Source organism: Electrophorus electricus, chromosome 14, assembly GCF_041902795.1.
Source record: "Electrophorus electricus isolate QZ-2024a chromosome 14, ASM4190279v1, whole genome shotgun sequence".
Taxonomy (NCBI): Eukaryota; Metazoa; Chordata; class Actinopteri; order Gymnotiformes; family Gymnotidae; genus Electrophorus; species Electrophorus electricus.
The window spans coordinates 4,769,677-4,786,960 of record NC_137510.1 but is presented as its reverse complement, the minus strand read 5'-3'; the positions used below and the strand labels follow the sequence as shown (position 1 = coordinate 4,786,960).

At 46.2% G+C, this 17,284-nt stretch overlaps 1 protein-coding gene across 14 annotated transcripts in view; it reads left to right on the top strand.

Moving 5' to 3' along the window:
* LOC113587060 (protein MTSS 1-like) overlaps positions 1–13,964 on the top strand; it is a 45,284-nt gene extending 31,320 nt beyond the window's left edge. For 2 of the 14 annotated variants that reach the window (XM_081695872.1, XM_027025559.3), the window contains 9 exons: positions 1,963–2,120; positions 2,701–2,808; positions 3,746–3,843; positions 5,143–5,353; positions 6,761–6,877; positions 7,325–7,534; positions 9,184–9,357; positions 10,056–10,221; positions 10,434–13,964. In XM_081695872.1, coding sequence (XP_081551998.1) covers positions 1,963–2,120; positions 2,701–2,808; positions 3,746–3,843; positions 5,143–5,353; positions 6,761–6,877; positions 7,325–7,534; positions 9,184–9,357; positions 10,056–10,221; positions 10,434–11,059 — 1,868 coding nt within the window. In that variant the 3' untranslated portion in view covers positions 11,060–13,964. Of the gene's footprint in view, positions 1–1,962; positions 2,121–2,700; positions 2,809–3,745; positions 3,844–5,142; positions 5,354–6,760; positions 7,535–9,183; positions 9,358–10,055; positions 10,234–10,433 lie in introns of all 14 variants that reach the window. The other 12 variants (XM_081695870.1, XM_081695871.1, XM_081695867.1 and 9 more) reach the window with 8 other exon arrangements.
* Positions 13,965–17,284: the final 3,320 nt, after the last annotated feature.

Sequence of the window (17,284 nt, the reverse complement as noted above, 5' to 3'; positions counted from 1 at the left end):
CAGACATGTACCCCTTGCCACACACACACACAGTCTTACCCAGACATGTCTCCCCACATGTAGACAGCCAAGCTAGTTTCTGCTCTGAGGCCCCTGCAGTCTGCCACCTCACCAGAGCCCCAATCTGAGAAAGCACTAAAGGTTTACTCCATTCAACCAGTTGCCCCTTGAGGATTTGGCAACTCTGTCTGCTCTGTCTCAGAGGGGCGGTGTGGGGGTGGTAGGGAGTGGGGCCTTATGTGTGTTGGGAGGGGTTGGTCTTGTGTACAAAAAGCACATTATTATCTGCGGGTTTGGAGGGGTCTGATGCTTAAGCATGGCCAGTATCCCCCTGCATGTGGACCTGGCATCCCCAGTTCGTCTGCTCCATTTGTCTGTTGGTCTCATATAATGGGTACAATTTCCTGTGTCACATCTCACTTCTTTGTTCTGTCTTTTCATTAAGATTAATTACTGAAGACTGCAGATTTACTCAGTGGCTCACCACATCTTTGGCTTCAGCCATATAAATATGAATTGCATTTTGCTCGTCAGTTGTAATGTTGGGTGTCTGGTTGCGATTAATTGAAAGCAACCCATTAAATTATGCAGTAAACCAACTTCTAGAGATACCTCTGTAGTGTGGGGGGGTTTACTATTTTATTTAGCTTTCCCTGACAATGTGGGTTCCATCAAAATTGCCCTCATAAGAGCGTGCAGGGAAACTGGAGGGTGTGTCCCGTATGCGAGAGCAGGTCCCCAGTAGCTCCAGTGCTGGTTTCTTTTCTGGGTGAAGATGGAGTGGGAACGGCTGCCTTTGTAGTGGGTCTGTCACGGTGCCTTGGTTCTGACTGCTGGGACTGTGGGAGGTTCTGTGCCATTTCAGTGTGATGGGACCGTCGTTTTCTGCCTCATTTCCATCTGTCTGCTCCAAATGTCCCTTGCAGAACTGCAGTAAGAACTCAAACCAGCTCACTCCTACTGTCAGAAAGAGTTACAATTTAATAAACTGAGCAGAACTGGGCCAACGACAACATCGTTCTGCACGATACCTTTTACTTATCTCAGTTCATTTTTGGACGCCTCGTGGCTGTTTTTGGCAGTCACTCGTTGTTAGTTTGGTGATGATGGTCAGTCAGCGTTCCACGCTCAGGGTCCTTCAGGATCTCCAGGAAGGTCATTGGGTGCCAGCTGGAAAACCAGCACTGCAGACTCTTGGAGTGCTGGAAGCCCTGCCCGTGAGAGAGGCGCCACCTCCCTCATCAGCAGGAACTACATTCTGCTGGCCATGTTTAGAGATAGAGATGTTTATATCTGGATAACAGCCAAGCAACGATAGGGGATTACAAAACATTAAACACTAAAGGAAACTTATAGTGACTTGGATAACTAATGCAGATGTATACCAGTTGTAATGCACTCAGAGATGCAGTTCAGTGCCAGTGAGTGCTCTAAAAAGCCCAATCAAAGGGCTGCATGGCAGATTGAGTGTTATAAACATAGGCTAGATGGAAATGAGCCCTGCAGTTGGTGTCGGTAGGAGACCCGGGGATTATGGGCACACCAATTCTGCCTTCCATAAACCGTGAACGGTGTAATCCAGTCCCTAACCAATGAATCCCCATCGTATCTAGTGTTTATGTGGCCATTAAGGCACTAGGCAGAAGAGCCTGGTGAGAATGCCATCATCCACTTGGCAGGCAAAGGAGACATCCAGCTTTACACATCCAGTCTTACACTAAGTGATGTGTAGTGTACCTGTGTCCTTTGACAGTTAAAGGGTCTTGGAACACGTGTCCAGCATCATAAATTTGTCATCATGTTTGCAGATGTCCCTGTCTATATACCTTCATCCACTGGAACATGAACCCCCAGAAAATGATCTCAGCTCAGTTCCCTTGCTCTGGGATCTTCCATACTCATTGGTTATATTGTAGCCCATTGTGTGTTATGTGACTGGTGGCATTGTGTCCCTCCCCACAGGGAGAGGGGACATCCAGCCCCAGCTGGACAGCGCCGTGCAGGATGTCAACGACAAGTACCTGCTGCTGGAGGAGACGGAGAAGCAGGCGGTGCGGAGGGTGCTGGTGGAAGAACGCGCGCGCTTCTGTGGCTTTGTCTCCATGCTCCGGCCTGTCGTGGTGAGCAGGCTTGGGACAGACACAGACATACAAAAACAGGCACATCCAAAAATACACACACACACACACACACACACACACAATACACAAAGGCATTCTCATACACAGACATGCACGTCCCTTCATCTGGTGTTGGCTCATTGAAAGCAGAATCTTAACCGATGGTGGTGGAGCATGCCCATGTTTGGGTAATTGTGTAATTATGACCATCAAATTTAATTCTATATCAGGTCCAGATCTCACTCATCTTATAAAAGATTGAAACGCACGCACGCACACACACACACACACACACACACACCCCTCACCACTGAGTAGATTAAGTATAAATGGCCATTGTGGGTTAGAACTAAGCTTTAGGTAGAAGAACTGCATGTGATAGGCTGGTTACTATTGAAATGAAAATTGCACTGGCCAGATGAGTTACAAATCTGGTATTACCATGCTTTCACACGTGGCTCTTCATCAGCAAAACATGGCAGCAGAATACCACAAGTATCTCAAGATAATCAGACGATAGACATGCGTCAGCGTGGTTTTGTTCAGAACTGAAACCTGTTTCCATGTGTGCGTGTTTCAGGACGAGGAGATGTCCATGCTGAGTGAGATCATTCATCTTCAGACCATCGCAGATGACCTCAAAACTCTGACCATGGACCCCCACAAACTTCCCCCAGCGAGTGAGCAGGTTCGTTAAGTCCCCAGACAGGCCCCAAGATTCACCCCTGAGGCACTACACACAGGGGCCACCAACTCCCCATCACTTTAAAACAGCCTTCTTTTGTTATTTCAAAGTGGAACCTCCTGTGACAACACATCTCAACTTTCTGTTCGGCGTTAACTGATAGTATCCGTAGTCAGTAACGGTTGCCTAGATATCACTGTTACTGCAATAGGAGTGGTGTTGTTGATGCTGTCTGTGATGAGACATTGAATTGGCGTAGACCCGGGTTGTTGAAGCGTGCCGTTGCTACCTCAGTTGCCTGAGGCTTCCGGTCTGTTCTGGATAATCTATACTCAAAAAATGAACCCACATCTCACACCACTGGATTCTGCCACTTCTCAGATTGTGACATGATCATGCTGAATTACAAAGGTTCCACCATAGCCAAGACTGCTAATGGAGAGTGTACGAAATCTACAATAAGGGTCTTCATTTGACTTATCCGGCTTATAATCACCTGTCACTTATATATCCCATAACTATGCCAGTGGCTTCTCTGATATGGTAATGAAACTCCCCTGAGAGGCCATTGAACTTAATTTGCTTATGCACACTGAACTAATTTGCGTAGTGTGCAGTAGATGACCTTTTGTACTCCTGGGCAGGCAGACTTTACCTGATGGTGTGTCTTTCGTCATCAGAACAATGACTGTGGTAGAGTTGAAGAACCGGATAGGGAGCAGCTGACTGGTCCCTTCATGCGTGTGATTTGACTATCTGTTCAATTGTGTCAGTCTCGTCCAAGCTGCAGGGAGAGATAAACTATGAGACACTGACACTGTTTCCGCTTCTGCACTGCAGCCTGAAACTGAAATCCAAATGAACTTTAAATGTAAAAATCCAAGAGAGTTGGTTGCCAGGGCTGGTTATTTACTCATGTGTGTGCACGCACCCCTAATAGGTGATCCATGACGTGAAGGGCTCAGATTACAGCTGGTCTTACCAGACTCCTCCTTCCTCACCAAGCACTACCATGTCCAGGAAGTCCAGTATGTGCAGGTAAGCATCTGTACTGGACAATTTCTGGAGCGTTGAGATCACAACAAAAATGTTTTACTGTTCAACAACTGATATTGAAACGGTGGAGGGGAAAAATGCTTGCAGGCATCAACTTGCGTCTTTCCCTGCTAATGAAAGCCTATTTAAACACTCATGCTGCCCCCTTGTGGCCAATTTGGTTATATTTTTTGCATCCTCTAATTTCAATTGCACTTCACTTTTAATCAGTTTCAAACTAATGTTGGTGTTTTAGACTCTTGCTTTAAGAAGGTAAGCCATTACTCAATTGTTGTATAGGTAGAAAAACTAAATGGAAAATTGAAATCTTGGTGAAAAAAAAAGATGTTAAGATTTTATATTTTTAATGTAAATATTTTCTATATTTTTTTAAAGTAAATAGAAGTGATTAAAATTGTAGGGTTTATTTAGCTTCGTGTGAGCTTTCAAATGACGTCTCCTATGTAAAACTTTGAGTACAATAAGAAGACCCCTCAGCGACCCTTGTGTGACCCCACCCACCCTCACCCTCCTATCCCATATATGTTCAACTGTCCGTGTTCCATATGGTCAGCTAAACTGTTTCTATGGAAACAGTTTGACATGTCACCTGTGTTGCTTTGATTTTGATGCCTGCTGGTTTTCACAGCCGAGTCGTGGTTTGACCGGCGAGAACCGTAGATTTGCACTTCAGTGGATGTCCTTACTGTCTGTGTTGATTCCCCCACGTGCACCCAAACTGCCATGTGTGTGTCCGTGTTTCTTCGTTACACTCTTCCCTTTGGCGAGGTGCTCCTACCTGATGCAGAGGGTCTATAAGAGCTTCGTTTGCCAGGAGATCCAATTTTAGAGCAGTGGCTAAAGATACCAATCAGGTCACCCAGTAATTATCGTGGGTTATATCAGGAGGATATTCTGGGTCTGCTACTGCATGCTCTTCTCATATGCAGCTGGTAGGATTACTTTTTATGTAGTATATTAGTAATGGCATTGTGTTCCATTTGAGCTTTGTATAAGGTTTTGGTAGGTCACCTTGTATACAATAACTTCACATTAGACTGACCCTGATGTGTAGAAATGGTCTCAAAGGGAAGGTGCATGAACAAAGAGCATGTTTTGTTTTGTTTAAATGTTTTTCTGTCACACACCTTGTATGGTTTGAATCTCATTCTTTTTTGTTGTTGTTGTTTTTGTTTGGTTCGTTGTTTGTTTGTGTGGGGTGTTAATGGTTCCCGGTCTCCCCTCCCCGCCCTGTTCTGTCTCCCTTCCTGCCTGTGCCCCATCCCTTCCTGTCTCTAACAGCAGTCTGAACAGTGTGAACAGTAGCGATTCGCGTTCCAGCGGCTCACACCCTCACTCCCCCTCCACCCACTATCGCTACCGTAGCCCCGCCCTGACGCAGCCGCCACCCGGCAGACTTGCCAGCGTCTCCTCGCACGACTCCGGCTTCGTCTCGCACGACGCCTTCCAGTCCAAGTCACCCTCGCCCCTGCCCCCTGACCCGGCCCCACAGGTAAGAGGTCACGGACGTCGCCTCAGCCTCCCTGTCCGCTGTGTCCTTCGCGTCTGTTTGTGGAAGTGTCCGTAGTGAGCTTCCCTTCTTGATGCGATAGGGGATATAGGAACGAGAATCCCAAACCAGGCCACTAATCCCACAGTCTGAGAGTCAAGTGTTTTGCTCGTCTTCGAGTAGAAGACGAAGCCTCGTGACCTTGTGTTTAAACTCCGGTAGGTGTGTCATATTGTGACTTTCAGGACAGTTATTCTTCAGCAGTTACATTCATTTTGCTTGTTTTTCTTTTTTCTGCTGAATCATACCAGTTTATGAGCCCCCACCTCCACTTTAGCGTCTAGCTCTCTGGCGACCAGTTGTGATCTTCAGTTTCCTCTCCCATAGTGCTTTCCAGTTCCCCATGAGGCACCGGGACTTCCTGTCCTCAGAAGGGCCTGTGTGACTGGTCTGCTGGTGGAGGTCACCCTCATGCGAGGGACCTGAGGCCAGCTCTGTTTGCGCTCGCAGCAGTGGTGAACCTTAAAGGGAGAGTTTAGCCAGCGGCGGTAAGCTAGCTAAGAGTCGCTGGAAGCTAATGAAGCATGTGCGGCCACGCTAACCACTAAGCGGCTCTGCATTATCATTAGGCCTATTAGCATTGGCATTCTTGGCTGAACCTCTCCTTTATGGGTTTGAACGTGGACTGATCTAGATGACTTCAGCTCTTTGCTCAGGCTTTGCAGTCCATGAGTCCCTGTTGAGTAAGCCCTGAGACACCCGCCAAGCGCGTCACTCTGTCTGCCAGTGGTGTGCCCCACTCCAGCCTGCGATTGGTGCAGAGGAATGGGCGACGTCCCATAGACCATTGAAAAACACCCTCCTCGCTCCCCCCCCTGCAACCGCATACCCCGGGAAATGCCGGTGTGGGAACGTCAGGGCAGTTGAGGTCATCCCAGCTGAAGCAGTTGGCGGCCCAGTCGCGTTGGAAGCTCTGCTTTGCCTCCCAAGCTCTGTGAGAGCCCGGGGCTGAGGTTTAAGGCCCTCCGCCAACTATTCTGTCACTGGAGCTCGAGTGGCAGCCTGCCAGTTGCTGATTGGTGCCTCACTATCCTTCTAATGCAGCTGCTGATTGGTGCCTCGCTACACCTCTAATGCAGCTGCTGACTGGTGGCTCGCTACACTTCTAATGGAGCTCTTATTTCAGCCACTTGCACTAACTGGCAACGTAATAACTCCTGCCTGAACTTTCAACTGCCTGTCTTTTTATTTTTCCTCTTTTTCTCTCTGTCTTGCTTACTCTCTGTGTCTGTCTGTCTGCCCTTTTCATGCTGTCTTAATGCTACGATCCCTTTACACTGTGTGTGTGCGTGTATGTGTGATGTCCTGTGTGTGGATTTCCCACTGTCGCCATGTGCACTGTGCATGCAGCATACAGCCTCCAGCTCTGGCTCATCGGACGCCTCCGAGACGTGTCAGTCCGCCAGCGAGTGCAGCTCTCCCGCATCCCTTGGCTCGGTCGGAGCCGCCGCCGCCTCCTCTGAAAAGGTGACCTCCCCTGTGAGACCCTTGTTCGCTGGAGCTGCTTCCCATTGGCTCCCCCATTACTGGGGCTACCAACCATTGGTCCGCCACTCTGTCAGGCCTGTCCCATCAGTGTATCCCTGCTGTGTTCCTGTAGTAGAATTGGTTCCTCCTTTTCTGGCCACCTCCTCCACAGGCGCGTTTCTCCCATATGGATTGAGCTGTCCAGCATTGTTTTTCTGCACCTTTTCTGTTATCATTTCTGTTATTATTTTTATAATTATTATTTCTGTCGGTATTGCACCATATTGCTGTTTACTTTGCCATGTTTCACATTTTTTCTCAGCACATTTTGTGTGTTCATTCATTTGTATATTTTGTTTTCTCCCCATTCTGGTTGGTTGGCTTGTTTGTTTGTTTGTTTGTTTGCGGCCCTGTCCTGTTGCGTTCATCCCTGCCGCACATGCTCAGTTGTCCAACGGCTTCGACCGCTACGTCCTGGGAGAGCCCGCCTACCCCTTCCTCCCCCCTTCTTCCTCCATCTCCTCTTCATCCTCGTCCTCGTCTTCCACCCTGAGGTCGTGGTCGCGGCCAGGCTCTGTGCTCCTCCCAGACTACCCCCTTTACTGCGCACTTGGCTCTGGCGTACTGCCCCCCTCCTCCAAGGTCCCCAGCTGGAAGGTTTGTCCGTCCGTCCCCTCCTCTCACCTTCTCGCCATGTTCCTCAGAGGTGATGCAGTGTACAGACGTTGCCCCTAGGTGGCAGCACCAATTCACTTTTGCTCTTAGAGGTCAGCGATGGTGCATTATACTCACATAAATGCCTAAAATAAACCCAAGTCTGCATGTAAATTTCACTTAAACCATTTCTTTATATTTCATCAAATATTTTATGTGGAAATGAAACATTGACATTTAATTATTGGAATAGGTATCTTGTCTGACTCAATCTGAAATGATATTGAATATAAAATGCCCATCAGGAGTACCAGTGGAGAGAGTATATATCAGAGTCATGTATTATTCTCTTTTGAACAGCCTCTTTTATCCTTTTTTTTTTCTTTCCTTTTACGCTAATCAGATCAAAGTGGCTGTAAATTCAAGGTACAACAATACTGTATTGGTTCATTGAACGGTCCCTGTGAGATCAGCCCTCCCTCTTAAGGATGGACACAACAAACCATCACTTATGAACCTTCGCCAACTGATGGTCACCTTCCATCAGCTCACTGTTCGATTTATACTCGATTACACCTCGATTACTCTTGTGCCAGAGGAAAATGGACACCTGCCACTTCTCAAAGGCTTGTTATAACGAGTGCACTGAGTTCTGAGTGACTCCCTTTTCTTTGTTAGTTTATTCCTTCCATAAAATTGCATACAGTAAATGTCAAGGTAATGACACATGTTCCACCTGTTCTCTAGATAGTTAGCGCAACAAAGCTACTTTCCATGTAGCCAAATGTAATGTTAGCTTAGCGCAGTGCCTCAGTACATCAAGCCACTATGTGACAAAAAAGCCTTATGAAGTTTGTGTCTATATTCTCATTTTAAGTCAAATTTAGACTGAAGTGCCAATCAGAAAACTTCCTCGCAGCCAACCGCCAATGCCGATTCAACATGCACAATCAACCATAACGATGCTGACAAGTATCAGTCAGAGCCAACGGTGCAGGACACAGCTTTCTGAGTATAAGCAATGATGCGGAAACGGTGAACTGAGTACAGGCGACAGTGCAGAACATAGTGTGCTGACTATGGGTGAGAGTGCAGAAGGCAGCATGCTAAGTTCGCGTGACAGTTGGTCTCCAACGACCTCGAGCGGTCTGACGCGGTCAGGGTCAGTGCGTCCCTAGCCTGAGAGGCACCAGTCACTAGGGCTGGACTGAGAAACAGGGTGGGGGTTCAAATTGTGACTCAGTTCCCCAGTCATGTTAGACCTTCACCTACAAAGACTTGGTGGGTGTTTTTTTTTTTTTTGTTGATGTTTGTGACAGGAAGCAAACCATGACCAAGAAGAATGAACATAAGCTAGCTGTCTTGCTGTCAGCGACAGCTGCAGCTAAAACTAAGTTTAACACCTGATGAACAGTCCAACAGTCCCTAGTAGATATCAGTGGACAGAAAATGTAACCACTGGACTTCATAGCCTGTGCTGATCTTTCTTAACAGTACATGCAGCAAACTGGTACCTGATCAAAATTACTAGTCCCAATAAAAGGGTTAACAGTGCCACCTAATGGCCAACATTAGCAGTGCAGTAGAATTCAGTTGGAGGCCTTGCGGTTGTCTCTCACATCTAATGCTAGGCCTGTTGCCCTTGGCTACAGGACTGGGCTAAGCCAGGTCCATATGATCAGCCCATGGTGAACACACTGAGGAAGAGGAAGGAGCCCAGGGAGGTTTCGGATCACTGTGGCCCCGGGCCCTATTACCAGCTGCCACAGGCAGCCTCCTTCCCCGAGGACGGACCCAAGACCAGGAGCGCCTTAGTAACACCAAAGGTAGGTCTGCTCCAACACCAGACTGTTATGGGGGTGATCTAGAGGTATTAAAGACATTTGGTTTAAAGAAGACATGTCTTCTCTGTGCCCCCCCCCCCCCCCCCAACAATATGGTTACACCTTAATACTTTTAAGCTTTTACTAGTCAGTGAGCATTTTTGACATTGTAATTTATTTGACTTCATAGATTTTGCACAGTCTTAACCATAAGCAGGCTACTGAGCGTTGTTTACTTGGGTTTAAGATTGAAATGGTGTAAATTCAACTTCTTCGGACTCTTCAGTTGTGCTCAAAACGAGTCAGAATGAAGAACATTCACACCAGATGCACCAACAACCAGTATCAGATGAGCAAAAACACACTTCCTCTTTGTAGTTGTTGTCACTAAGGTGACGCTCACTCGCTGCGCTGCTGAACAAGCTGACTTGCAGCTGATCAAAGTGAGCACAGAGAGAGCAGGACTGACTACTCTGAGCGAGGAATCTGGAGTAACCACAGATTTTACAACAATGTTTTGACAGCATATAAGAAACGTTGTTTGTGGGCATATTCCTGAATGACTGACAATTCTGCAAGAACATCCTGAGTGAAATACTCCACTGTCAGGGAACTGTAAAAGTTATTTTTAAGCCCAGCTGTTGTGGTTGGCAGTGGTATTATGGCAGACATCTAAACACTGTGTGTGTGTGTGTGTGTAGGTGATGATGGAAGAGATGGAAGCACGTGAAGAGCTGGCTCTGGCTCTGTCTCGTGGGCTGCAGCTGGACACTCAGCGCTCCAGCAGGGACTCCCTCCACTGCTCCAGTGGCTACAGCACTCAGACCACCACTCCGTGCTGCTCCGAGGACACCATCCCCTCTCAGGGTACATGCGCAGGTGTCTGAAAGAGAGCGTGAGCGTGTCTGTGTACATGTTAGAAACAGCTGAACTATGCTCTCAGGTGTTACACCAGCACTTGGTGTGTTTGTGAGCCATCTGAGCAGCTTTGACGCCAGCCTTTTTTTTTTTTTTTTTTTTTTCTTTCAATCCATAACTTTATTTCTGTTCTAACACTTGCGTCTGCATCTTTTCCTCAGTGTCTGACTATGACTATTTCTCGGTGACTGGCGACCACGAAGTGGACCAGCAGGACTTTGACAAATCCTCCACCATCCCGCGCAACAGTGACATCAGCCAGTCTTACCGCAAGCTGTTCCAAGCCAAGCGTCCCGCGTCCACAGCCGGCCTGCCCTCCACGCCCGGCCCCGTCATCGTCACGCCCGGGGTAGCCACCATCCGCCGGACCCCCTCCACCAAACCTTCCGTCCGGAGGGCAATGCCCGGTATCGGTCCCATCCCCATCAAAACGCCCGTCATCCCGGTCATGACCCCAACTGTGCCTGACGTCACGGGGGGCATCCGGACCCCCGGGGAGGAGGGCGAGCAGCCAGCCAGCCCTGGTTCGCCCACCCTGGATGAGGACTCAGAACAAGAGGCTGCCCTGCCCGTGGCCTCCTGGAGCGGCCAGGCCTCCACCAATCCCCCTCTGCCCCTGGGGCAGCAGGTGTTGGGCCTGGAGGCACTGGATGGGGAGCTGGAGGAAGACGAGGATGAGCTGGACCTGGCCGAGCCACAGGGAGACACCATGCTCCTCGCCATCCGGCGCGGTGTCAAGCTGAAGAAGACGATGACCAACGACCGATCCGCACCGCGCTTCGTATAGGAGGACAGCGACAGTTCTTGTAACTTTATTAAGCTTCATTTAAGATTCATTGTGACGTCGTTGTGGGTTTCACTACGCCGGTGGTCTGTCAGCCTCTGCTTTGTCCAGCTTCATGTGGGATGCACAGAGGGACTCGATCCCCTGGATGGCCTCTGCAGAATGTCGCAAACCAATATGGAGAGACAACACATGGCAAAAAGGACAATACCTTTCCTTGTTGTATACCCCGTGTAGAATTGTCACTGTGGCCTCTTTGAACTTGCCAGCTCTCCCTCGCTCTCTCTCTCTCATGCTACTATTTTCTGCAGTCTTTCCCCTTCCACTCTCTTGAGGTGCCAAATTGTGCCGTGTTGTGTGTTATGTTCTGACTGCTCTGCGGATGAGACGAGGCCTTGGCCGGACATCCCCCCACCCATACCTCACTCTCGTCCCACTCAGCAGTGACGCCGCAGGGCCTCCTGACTTCTTGACTGCTCAGGTGCAGCTGCTGTCAGCCTGCTATTTCAAAGCAATACTCTGCATAAATCTGCATAACACAAGTTTCCTATGTGCCATGAAGAATCAGTACATGACTCTCTACAGAGAGACTAAGTGTTCATCCTGGGAGCAATGAAGTAATGAAGGCTTGAAGAAACCATGCAGCGAGTCAGAGGCGCGTGTCAAAGGCCGGTTTATTTTCTTATGTTCAGACTGTTTTACGTTTCAAGAGAAAGTACTTGTTTTTAATGTGTGTTCTTATGCACATATATCACAAATGCATGTCACCTTTCCCCTTGATAAGTTGGCTGATTTAAATCTTTTTACACCGTCAGTAATATATATTAAGTTAAACTCATAAGCGGTTTAAAGGCATCGATTTCTTAGTTCTTTGTAAAAATCTATTAAGCTTTTAGAAATCAGGGCCCTGAGGGAATAGTTTAGTGATGAGCACAAGCCCTTTTACAGTGTGTACAGAAATGTAAATAATGACGGGGTAATCGGTGACCCACCACCTTTTAATTTATTCACCTGCTCAGTTCTCTGATTTGCTCTGTCAGATCTGGTTCTTTCATGTATGTATGCTGTGAAATATGTTGTATTTTATGTTAATACGCTGATTTAATTGCCCTTAAAAAAAAGTGTGCGCGAGCACACATGCATACACACACTTTCACCCACTGTCTGGTTGTTCTCGCATTCATAAGCAGGGTCCACTGTTGTCGGCGATGGTATGCAGGGCTGCCTCAGGAGCACTGCTAACCTTGGAGAGCATGTTTGGGGGGGGGCTGTTGCAGACATCTGAAGTAACACGTCAGCTAAGCTGCATACAATCTGTGTACGACCACAGAACATCTGGAGAGCTCGTCAGTGGGTCGCTGGCGGTGCTCCCACCTCGCTGTGGTGTCGAGCATTACAACAACCACTTTCTTGTTTAGCATTGCTCTCCAAGCACGAATGCTGACTCGCTGGTTTGGAGCTTACCTGCATAAAATTATACCAGGGTTCACACTTTCAAAATATCAAAGTAGAATTTTGTATGGGCTCTGAAAACTGCCTGTCACTCAAAATGTATCCATGGGAACAAGCAGAAATGGCCTGGACCCTGTCCTCCATTGCACACGTCTGTATCTCTTCTGCTTACGTTGTTCTCCCACACCACTGTGTATGTTAATTCTTTGATTTTTGACTTAATCTGCTGGAATTTCCATAAACGTGCAGCTAAATGATTGATTTTGTCTGCTTAGAACAGTAGTGTAAAACAAATTCATTGTCATCTGTGACTTGTGTAATTAATCTTTAGTTAATGATTATTTAAAACAGGTGGTCTGTTTTCTGTTCTTCCTCATTGTTGTATTGAACTGTGGAACATTTGTGTTCGTTTTAGATGAATCCACATAGAAAAAAAAAAAAACACCACTACTTAGCTTCTCCTGCTGGTGCTAAAATCGCTGTGTGCGATACAGAAGCTATATACAGTTCTCAGTCGCAAACCATCAGTTGAACCAATTGAAAGATACTGCTGTAAAACTGCCATTTACACACAGCACCTGTTGGCTGGTTAGCCACAGTGCTTTGGTACTTGCCTTAGTCTGTTGGTTGTCAAGGGTTAGATTAAAGCTATGATCAGTAAGTTTTACAGCTAAATTGTAAACTACCCAAAGTTAAGCTCTTGATTTACACATCAAAATGTTATTTTTCTGGGTGGTGGATTGGGACACATGAGGTCAAAATCAGCTACTGAATGAATAATAACCATCTAAATGAAAGCTTGTTTTAAGAAATCAAAGAGGCTCTTGCTTTATTGCATATTTCTCCAAAAACTATAACAAAAGTAAAATTAAATAAACTGGCTTTGAAAAATCCAACCCTAAAACATCCTGACCTTAGCTTTTAAAATACATGTATTGGCTATGTTTTAAATAGCACTCTAAATTGGCAGGTTGGTCATTATTCCTATACAGAGTAGTGTTAAAAACATGGGACACAAACCTCATCACCACCCCCGTCCATACGTCTGTGGACCAATCCATTAAACTGTATTAGAAACCACATGTGCAATATTCTGAAATTACTTTATAACTTGGTGGATACTTGTATGCATATGATGCTATAAACCTGTAGGTAAAAGCTGTTTCAATATTGTCTGCATATAGGCAGTTGAATAGCTGTGTACAGCTAGAGAACATCTATGGCCCTTTTTTTAGTCTGCCAAAGTCTATGTATACTAAATGCTTGGGTTTTTTTCCTTCTCTCTCCCTTCATATTGCAGAGGACGATAAGTAATGTGGGTCATCCATGACTTTATTTAAAATATAGCGTAGTTTATACTGAGAGGTGACCCGTTTTCCTGTGCTATTACACTAACTTTGTATTGTTTTCCAGTATAATGACTGCTTCAGCATACATTAAAGACAAAGCACATTGACCAGCTGTGTGTATGAAAAATTATTAACCACCCTTAACTCATGGGTCCTATCGCTTATGCCACATGGTTATCAGCCCAGTGATAAAATAGTTGGAGTTTGTAGACTAAGCTGTTCTTTCTAAAATCCAGAAGCTTCCTGGATGATGGACAGTATTTTCACTTAAAGCTATGGTGAGATTCTCAGTCGTTGCTGGAACAGATCCACTTCTGACAGATTTTGCTGACTGAGTACACCCCTTCCTTTCAGCTCTCAAAACAAATGCCTTTCCTAAGCCCCTCCCTTAATCTTCACTACTATGTACTTTTCATGCCAGTACAAAGTACTTGACAGGCAGAGAGAACCACCTCCATGTAGGGAAGTTTTCTGATTAGTTAATACAGCCAGACCTTATTTGACTAAAGTCCTGGACAATAACAGATTTGATTTGATTTCTCAGAGCATCTATTTTAGCCATATCTTTAATAGTTATAAGGATGTATAAGCAGTTTAGCCTATTTATTTAATTGTTTGCTTGCCCTCAAGCATGGCATATGAACTGAACTATCAGCCCTCTGTTCATAAACAACATTTTGTTATGAATATATCTGTGGCACTCCCACATGGTAAAGGGGTGGGTTTACCTTCAGCACTTACACTTCACACATCAGTTTAGTAGCTGTTGGCCTATAGTTAAGTAGGTTTACTTGCTTTCCAAATCAGAAATCCTGTCAATAGTTGGTTTTAAAGCACTGAATTCTTTAAAATGTAATGCAGTTTTAAGTTTGTTCATGCCCGATGGAGATTAGCATGGTTGTGATTCATGGTTGTGAATCTCTGTCCTGGCTCTTGGGCCCAGGATTCAGACTCTTTAAATCTTTAAAATAGATAAGAATACATGGCATTGGTATTATCTGAGATCACACAGATCCATACATCACTTTGGAACTTGTATCCCACACAAGTCTGGAAACCGGTAGGTCAGCGACTGCTCCAGGGTTCCTTCTCACTCACCTTTAGCATCTTTGAGTCGTGCTTAGACAACGGCCTCCTCATCCATGTCAGATCACACACGTGATGCTCTTGAACACCAATTTCAATTCCTTTGTCAACTTGATTTCAGCTGAGTCACTCTGCACAGAAGTTAAAAGCTTGTAAAGGTCACGTTTGGGTGCTAGGCTACTTGCTGCCACTACTGTTGTGGTTGCTTCTAAAGATGTAGCCCACAGCACTATCATCAGATTCTAGTAAGTAAACATTTATTTACATAGCACATATCATATACATATTTCCAAGGTGGGCTACAAATTGTTCCACAGAAAACAACATAAAATGCATAAAAACATAATAAAACAGGACAACACATCGTCACATAAGCACTATAAGCCAAGACTAGTAATGTCCAATCTCAAAGGCTAAAGCATACATACCTTTTCATTTTATTTTAGCGCTTGGGACTAGCAAAAGGCCATGGCTGGAGCAGCTCAGTGTCCTAGCATTCAAGTAAAGGACTAAAAACTTAGAGATATCGTCCATCACCATGCACTAGGTGGTATTTTAAGACACACACACACACACACACATTATATATATATATATATATATATATATATATATATATATATATGTGTGTGTGTGTGTGTGTGTGTGTGTGTGTGTGTGTGTGTGTGTGTGTGTGTGTCTTAAAATACCACCTAGTGCATGGTGATGGACGATATATATATATATATAAAAGATGCCAGAACTGGTGTAATATGCTCCCTCCCCCGGTCCACCAAAAACAACTTTATCAGCAAAGATGGCAGTCTCAGGTCTTCCACATGACTGTGCTGACACCATTAACACTCTATGTACAGCAGAAAGACTAGTGCACTACACTTTGGAAATTTTCAAAAGGGGACGAGCAAAAACATCTTGGAAAAAAGCCACATACATAGGAATTAGATTTAGAGCCCGACACGACCACCTTCCAAGCCATCAGGTGTCACGTGCTGTCACCCTTAGGGCCAGGAACGTGCAGGGTCAGGGTAAAGGCGGAATGCTGTCAGGGCCCACTGAGAGCCACATCTGCCCGTTACGCAGGTCCATGCGATCAATAACGAATGTTGCTCTTTCGTTGTCGTCAAAGCCTAGCAAGACACAGCTTTTTAAGTTATCAGTTGATTTATAGAGCACGGAGATTACTGGCGAAGCAACCCAGCTCCTGAAGAGCCCCCATACAGCTGTTTACTTCCCACTCTGTATTCACTGTTTGCTTTACTGTACAGATGCACATAAACCTCATGGCTCTAGAGCTGTGTTAGATTACAGATGGAGCTCAGTTTGGTAGCTGTATTGAGCTCTCCTCATTGAACTTTGAAAACAAACCAACAGAAAACTAGGTCACGGTTCCACGCTAGTGATGTTTACGAAAATTGTTTTAGCGCTTAATAATGCTCGTCCAATTTTCGCAAACGTCACTTGAATTGAAACGTAACCAATTAAGACTCCGTTCTAATTGTCAGATTACTCCTCAGCTATTTTCTACTCTCTAATTTATAACAGTGTTTGAGTTAAAACAATACCCCCCAAAAAATCTATGCTGTCCTTTCTAGCCTACAGTAAAATGTGTTTATGCGCTGGTCTTGCCACTAGTAACTTTAACACAAGGCGTCAGTGTTTGTGCTCGACAACCGCGCCGGCCTCGAGAACACCTGAAACACGTGACGTGTTGGCGCAGGTTACGCAATGCGCGTAACGCCCCAAATGTGGGAAATGTAGTTTCGACGGAGGCTTACGCTCCACCCTTTAGAAAGCTGCACGCCTGCGATCAGGAATGCGCTTCCCGTGTTTGAAAGGCAAGGCTCGGGCTTAAACGCAGCGGCGAGGACGGCGTTCTAGCACCTGGACGCGCCGCCTGCGCATGACCCAGTGCAGGTCCGACCTCTGTCCGGCGGCGTCATAGACACGTAGAGACCGAGGTGACATTCCCAGGCTACAAAGGAGCGGTCGCAGAAGGACGTGGATTTAAAAAAAAAAAAAAAAAAGATATGACCGTTTTCAGCTTTCTTGACACGGCCGGCGTTTGCGGATGTGTCCGCGTTCATTGCACGGTGCTTCTGATGTTGCACTGAGCGCGGGACGCGGCGGCAGAGCCGTGCTCGAGGTAGGCGCTGCGCGTCCTCTGCGCGCTGGGTGCACATTAACTTCACTTTTCGGGCTAATGCAGAGTCGTTTTTTTTTTCCGTGTGACTGTAATTATCTTTGTCTGGGGACTGACCTGTGCATCTTTCCTTCTCCAGGGTTCCCGACATAGCCTAGTGTTCCCCCCGACTCCTCCTAATTCTTTTTCCCCATCTGCAAA